Genomic DNA, 7,464 nt, shown 5'->3' on the forward strand with positions numbered 1-7,464 from the left:
ACTCTCTTGCCTGAGAAGAGGAAAAGGGGAAAGAATGTCACTCAAGCAAGACTGAAAAGGCTGCAGGGCAGGCTGCTTTCATGCCCAATCCCTTCTTCGTTGGCAAAGACTAGGAGGAGGAAGCAGCTACCCCTTTGCAATCATAGAGCAGAAGGAAAAGGTGTCCACATTTGCTAGCAGCCACTGTAGTGTAAAGGGATCACAGATGTCCAAGTTCTTCTTGCCCTTAGTCAAGGGGCACAAATCTGACTGCCAGAAGCAGGAGAAAACCAAAGACACTGTCCCTGTTCTATCCATCTTTCAGCAGCCACTGTATGGGCACGCGCTATGCAGGACAGCACGTCTTGCTGCTGAGGCAGATATACCCAAGGAAACAACAGGGCATACCACAAGGGTAGGAAGCGATCCGAGAATACAAAAGAGAGGGACCCAGCTAGGTGTTATGAAACAGCCAGGTTTTTATTTACTAAATGCAATTCAGCCCAGGATTGCCCACTCAGTATGGGGAGGTTACAGCAGGTTCAGGGACAAGGGGACTCTGGAAAGAATGGCCAGTTACAGGAATAGCTGCCCTGACAGGTTAGCTGGGACATATTTGTCTTGGGGTAGTGCCAAGCAGTCTCAGGTGCTTGCGAATAGGCTGCTTACATAAGAAAAGGCACAGGAAATCCAATGCACCATGGCACAACCAGGTACTTTTAAATCCATGATGGCAGAACTTGAGAGTTCTCAGTAGATTAGCCCTCAGCAAGCCCTTCAAAGCTCATTGCCTTACTGTCTACAAGGAAACAATGGTGGTACATGGCACACACCCCACCATTCTCCTCTTCCCCGCCCAGCTCTACATACGAGTAGACTTTTAAATAGCAATCTCGAGCCATGCCTCAGACTCAGTCTGTGACCTCTCAGAGCTTTACCACTGGACCTTGGCCACAGTGATGAAACCTCACCGGCTGGTGTCTTTGGTGGCTCACACAAAACAGACTGGCACAGCAAGGACAAACACTGCCATGCAGCTGGCCAAACACCCTGAGCAGCACACACCCTGGGGGGCCCATAAGGCCTTAGTAGCAGCACAGGTGTCCAAGGAAAGTCAGAGGCTGAGAATAGCATTTATGGGGAAAACTATCAGCCCTGAGAAGATGTCTTACATAGACCTCCAGTAACAGCACTTCATCAGGTCTCTCTGGTAAAACATGGGGAACTTTTTTCAATGATATATAACAAAAAAACCCTTTAAAAGTCACAAAAACAAGACACTAATATCTACCCCCAAGCTTTGTTCAACACATGTGTATATACCAAGAGTGAAATGCTTAGTACTGTTTACCTAGTCTTTACCATCATTTGGTACTATAAGCAAAAAATATCTCCAGTTTATGGTATGAGAAGGGGAATAATAATTATTAATAATAATAATTGTACAGCAGTGTGTGTAGTATAGCCAAGAGATCCTAAGATTGTTTGGCACCTAGAAGTTCTAGCTCTTTTAGCATTATGTACCACTAAGTAGTGAGCTAGACTTGTTTTTTAAGGCAAGAGACATTTCAGAGGTGGTTTGCCACTGCCTGCCTCTGCATTCCAGCCCTGGTATTTCTTGGAGGTCACCCATCCAAATACTATCCAAGGCCGACCCTGATTAGCTTCTGGATCTGACAAGATCAAGCTAGCATGGGCTATCCAGGTCAGGTATGAAGGGGAGGAGGGAGTACGCAGATCGTACAACTTACCCAAGATCACAATACGGAATCTGCCCTAACCAGAGAGAAGGAGGACAGATGAAATTACTTATTTCTTCGCTCCTAGGCTTTGGTAGCTTTCAGCTAAACTGTTAAAGCATAACATAAGGTCTTCAGCTCTCAGATGGGGAGGGAGGGCATATAGAAAGCATGTGCACTGTGGCCCAATGGGAGACCAAATTCCACTGCATTCCAGTGTTTAGAAGTCTGTTACAATCATCTTTTCAATTGCCAAATAGTACAATCAGAAGGCCACAACTGTAAATGTTACTGAATGCTTCAAACTAGGGTTTTGGCACAAACATATAGGTGTTCCTGGAAATTATGGATCAAGTGGAGAATCTTTGCTATTTATTATTAAAAGCACTGGATTTGGATCACAACAGCCTCCAACTAGAAAATATCCACCATGCTGGAAAAGCTTGTTCCTCTGTAACAAAATGGGGGGGATGCGGGGGGGGGATGATTCCCTAAATAAATAAATAGAACTTGATATTTACGGTATATAACACATCCCTAAATGCTTAAAGCACTTGCATAAGTTAACAGTGTGCTCCTACAGATGTGAAAGCAGCCGAGGATGAGACACAGTAGCTTGGTTTCAGCTGCCAAATGAAGGTATGAACATATGAATCTGCCTAACACCATGTTAGGGGCCGCAGTGGCTCAGAGGTTAAGACACTGAGTTGCAAACCGGAAGGTCTGTAGTTCGGCATTTTGAGACCCTAGTGCCACGTGACGGAGTGCGCTCCCGTCTCTGGCTCCAGCTCCTGCCAACCTAGCAGTTCGAAAGCAAGAAATTGTAAGTAAATAAATAGGTACCGCTTCGGTGGGAAGGTAACAGTGTTCCATATGCCTCGGCGTTTAGTCATGCTGGCCACATGACTACGGAAACGTCTTCGGACAGCGCTGGCTCTTCGGCTTGAAAACAGAAATGAGCACCACCCCTAGAATCGGATTCAACTGGCTTTCGAGCAAGGGAAACCTTTTTAGCACCAAGTTAGACTACTGGACTATATAGCCCAGGCCCTCTTCTATGCCATTGCCTGGAAGGAGATCTCTGGGATCTCAGGAAGAGACAGATTTTCCCTACTACAGCTGCCAGAAATCTTCTACCTCGAAATTCTAGGGACTTAAGATGACAACTTCTGCATGCAAAGCATGTGTTCTGCCATGGATGAGTAATGTTTGTGTTCTTCACCACCAGACCAACTTAGGGAAGGACTAGCATCCAAGTGCCACTCTCTTTCCAGAGCTTGAAGATAAAACCACATGTGAAAACGTTTTTGAGCAGAGAAAACATGTGCCAGAGAACATCAGCTGCCTAATGCCCATGCCAAACTCAGCCTCATGTTGGAGAACTGTGATACCTCCCACTGGAGTTCCAATTAATGTGTTTCAAGTCATGCATTTGAGGACCAAACTAGACATGCTTATTTTTAAAGAGTTGGATCTGGGTTCCCTGCAGCACCACAGCAGCTGCAGGGAGTAGATTTTCAAAAAGAAAGGAGAGCCCATTTGGGCTCATAACACTGCTGCATGGGGAGGAATGGCTCCTTCCCCCCCCCGCCCAAGCTGTTTTCCCACACAAAATTGGGAGTAGTTATTTCCCCCATTTCTGCTGCTCCACATGTACAGAATACTTCACATAGAGCAGTAAAAATGGAGGCCCATCCTCTTTCATCCAAGGGGAAATGGCTCAGGGGGGAGGCAGGAGCCCTCCCTCATACAGCAGCATTTTGAGCGCAAATCGGCTCCCTTTTATGTTCCAAAAACCATCACTATTTGTCTCCTGTGAAGCCAAGTCACCATGCTATGGCAATGCATAATTGTGGCACTTCCCACAGTGTGATTGGAGCACAGCTATAAAATGCACTGTGTGCGATCTTCCACATGTTTTATATACACATCAGCACACATCCTGGGATCCACTTCCTCAAACATAATTGTATTTACATATGCAGAAACACTTTTTTTAAAAAGCTGCAATACACTATAGTGCAGAGAAATTTTCATTGTACCCAGTTATATCCATTTGCACAAGCACTAAGACTACAATTGTAGTCTAAGTTTGTGCTTGCACACCTGTTGTTTAATAATGCATTTTATACAATTATATTCAATTGCAGCAAATACTTAGGGTTCATGATGGTGCAAGAATAGTGACATAAGCAGGCCTACTACTTGCACAATAATCCTTCCATTCATGGGATACCACCAAACTTTAGATGAATTCTACCCACATTTCATTGGACACATGCCAAAATACACTTTCTGATCAGAAATGTGTGTAATTCAGAAGTCAAGAGGAAAAAAGCACTATTGGAATCTGTCCAAAAGTCACCAGTCTTGAACCCAATCAGAGGGAGTCAAAGTCCATCCTGAAAGTGACTCTGTTGGGAGGTTACACAAATACAAAATAATGCAATTTCAATCCACTTCATTGACGGTTTGCAGATGAATTTTGCCATTTCACACAGTGAAACCCAGTTGCAAAGTGCACTGAAAGTGGATTGAAAGTGTGTTATTTAGCTGTTGTGTTACCAGCTCTTCCACCACACTGCATCTCTATGAAGCGCCTTAAACATTAAAAAAATCATGTCTGATTACTGAAGAAACAGGCACCACCAACCTTCTCCAACTTGAAGGGTAAATGGAGCAGAATGCTATGACCTCCTGCCAGCTTTCAGTCTAATCTGAGAACTTCTTTGTTTCGCTGCTGCTACAGCCAACAGAGGCCTAGCAAGATTTATTAAGCCTGAAGACCATTCACCGCATTTCTTAAAATAAAAGCTATGAGTCTGACAACTGCCAGCTGCTCAGACACTTTCTCCCCTTGTTTCCATCCCCACACAATACTTATACCCTTACACAGATTACATAATTATAATAAATAACTGCGCTAAATTGCCACCTATATAATGATATGGGGCATAGCTACCAATATTACTATGTACAATTCTCTCAGGCATCCACATCTCCATAGCTGGACTGAGGGATTCCTATACAATCAAATGGCCACTAGGCGTGAGCCACTTTTACTAACATGCTCAGTTCTCTAACGCCATCGGTGGAAAAAACCCACTGTGCTTTTCTAGGTAAATCAATCTGTATTCTGTATTCACAATCACCGGTGTACAAATCAACAAGAACTGAAGGGGGGGGGGCAGGAATCTCATGCACATTTGTAGAGAACTGGTGGTGGTGGAAGGTGCTGTCAAGTCATAGCCAACTTATGGTGACCCCACAGGGTTTTCAAGGGAAGAGACTGTTTAGAGGTGGTTTGCCATTGCCTGCCTCTGCTTCGCGATCCCAGACTTCCTTAGTAGTTTCCCATCCAAATACAAACCAGGGCTGAGCCTGCTTAACTCCCAAGATCAGGCTAGTCTGGCCTATCCAGGTCAGGCCTGTACAAAATTAGGATTTACAAATACAGCCACCAGTGGTAAGCACTGAGCAGACATTTAAATATGGTGATGGACACCGATTGTGCTGTGCTATTGGAGAAACACATTTTAAAGCATTAAGAGTAGTGAGGGGAAGCAGAGTGTGCCTCTTCCAAAGTGGCTCAAGGCTGAAACACAACACCACGGAGTAGAAGCAGTGCTACATACATGCTCCCTGTTTGCTGTTCCTGCTCTGTAGAACCCTCTTGCTGGGCACTGCATACAAAAGATATGCATTTACACTACACCTCCATGGTGTAGGAAGCAAAAGATTCTAACAGTATTCGTTTTCAAGCACCCCCCCCCCCCAAAGGAGAGGTCCTTCCTTGTCCATATTAAGTAATCTAGGATACACACCTCTTCCACACACCCTAATGTGAATGAATACCTTTCCCTGCAGGAACATGTTCATCAAGAAAACCCACTGTAGTCATTTCCTGGGCCAACACTCACAGGATCCTGAACCATTAAGCCCCTAAAGACCCTCACCAACCAAGCCAGTTGCACTCCCCCTTCTCCAGTTGGCTCTCCTCACAATTATCTCCACTTCAGCAACCCCTTTATGACCTTTTCCAAGCTCTCGACTACAGCCAGCAACTCTCAACAGCATAAGAGTATCCATTTTAACCTCTGTCTCTCCTTCCTTTTACAAGGCCTTTCCCTTTGCTTCTCTAACAGGCCTCCACGCGACACAGACAGCTGCTCCTCCCCCAAAATCCTTGCAACTGAATAATTTAATTAAAAATCAAAGTCAGAAGAATCCAGCATGTTTTCCAGAGCAACCAAACTCCTTTTGGAGGCCTGCCGGATGCCCCTGATTATTTTTAACTTTATTTTAAAGGCTTGTCTCCTTTCTCTTCCCAGCATTGTAACGGGAGCCTCTTATCTCAAAGGGCTACCAGTTTTTTCTCCCGTCTCAGCTTCTATGCTTTAACAGCTGTAGGAGACTCAGAAATCCAACAAGCAAATCTTTTCCAACTGTTTGGAGATAAAGAGGAAGCTTCGAATTGGCTTGTTCTCGGGAAAGCACAGGAGCCTTGCCAGGAAAGAGACGTGGCCACCCCGACCGTGCCCCTTCCTATTGGGCAAGCCGAGCCGGCAGCCTCCCTCACCCCCCCTCCCCCAGCCCCACCTGTTGCTCCCTCTCTTTCTTCAGCCTCCTTTCTCTGCCCCTCCTGTCCGCCGCTCACCTGCCGGCCGGGGGCGCTCTTAGCCGCAGCCCTCCCCGCGCTCCCAGTTGCAAAACTTCCCGGAGCCGGCGAGCCGCCATGAAGGGGGGGTGGACCTGAAGGAAACGTCCGACTCCCGGCCTCTTCAGTTCTGCCCGCGACCAGACAGACACCGGCTCCGGCCTCCGTGAACCCTGACCCTGTCAACGTCACGATACCGTCAAAGACGTCATTGTACGTCCCGCCGGGACAGAAAGCATGGGACGGGGGCGGGAAGGGAGAGCGGGTGACCGCAATGCGTCGTGGAATTTGTAGTCCAAAGGCCACATCCGAGAGAATAGTGGGAATTGTAGTTTTTGGACTCACTGAGGCCGCTTTGAAATTGTTGGCTCTTCGGTGCGAAAATGGGTGGGGTTTGCAATTGCGTTACCAGCTTGCTTCCTATTATAGCGTGTTCTTTCCATGTGCCAGACGATAAAATATACAGGGAAGATCTGCTTCACTGCAAGTGTTAACAATCTTAGCAAAGCCTGGGACTTCCCACTCATCCATTACAGGTGTTAACTAACTTAGCGTAACTAGCGAATGGGTCATTTTCTTGATTAGATCTGAACTTTACGTAAGTGTCTTCCTGTATTTCCTGCATTTTATAGCTTCTTCATCCTGCTGCCTTCCCATATTTCCCACCTTAAATTTCTGCCTAGTGAGGAGTGGGCAGCAGTCCAAGCTTATGCTGTAATATATTGTTAGTCTTTAAGGTACCACAACTCTCCTGTTTACTTTTGCTATTTCAGAAAAACATGAAAAAATGTATGGGGGCGGCATTTATGCATACCATTTTATTCTGATATTAGCTCTCCCCTTAGACGCTAGCATACTTTGTCATGTGAGTGAAGTGCACTGAGAAGATTTGCAAGATGATCAAAATATACAATATTTTCCAGATGTGCTTATTAAAACATTTAGAGGCCCACTTTTATCATAACAATCTGAGACCTCAGGTTGGGTAATAATAACACTTGTTAAAAACAGCTAACTGTGACTTGAACTACTGGTACAGGAAATGTGAATACAGTATTTAGCCAAATGGGTGAGAGAACCTTCCTGTCA

General features: G+C 45.5%; 1 protein-coding gene across 1 annotated transcript in view; it reads right to left on the reverse strand.

Moving 5' to 3' along the window:
- COQ10A (coenzyme Q10A) overlaps positions 1-6,559 on the reverse strand; it is a 17,395-nt gene extending 10,836 nt beyond the window's left edge. The window contains exon 1 of the mRNA XM_015423650.1: positions 6,376-6,559. Coding sequence (XP_015279136.1) covers positions 6,376-6,455 — 80 coding nt within the window. The 5' untranslated portion in view covers positions 6,456-6,559. The remainder of the gene's footprint in view (positions 1-6,375) is intronic.
- Between the last annotated feature and the right edge of the window lie 905 nt (positions 6,560-7,464).

The sequence above is a fragment of the Gekko japonicus genome, unplaced genomic scaffold, assembly GCF_001447785.1.
Source record: "Gekko japonicus isolate JY-2015 unplaced genomic scaffold, Gekko_japonicus_V1.1 scaffold33, whole genome shotgun sequence".
In the NCBI taxonomy this organism is placed as follows: domain Eukaryota; kingdom Metazoa; phylum Chordata; class Lepidosauria; order Squamata; family Gekkonidae; genus Gekko; species Gekko japonicus.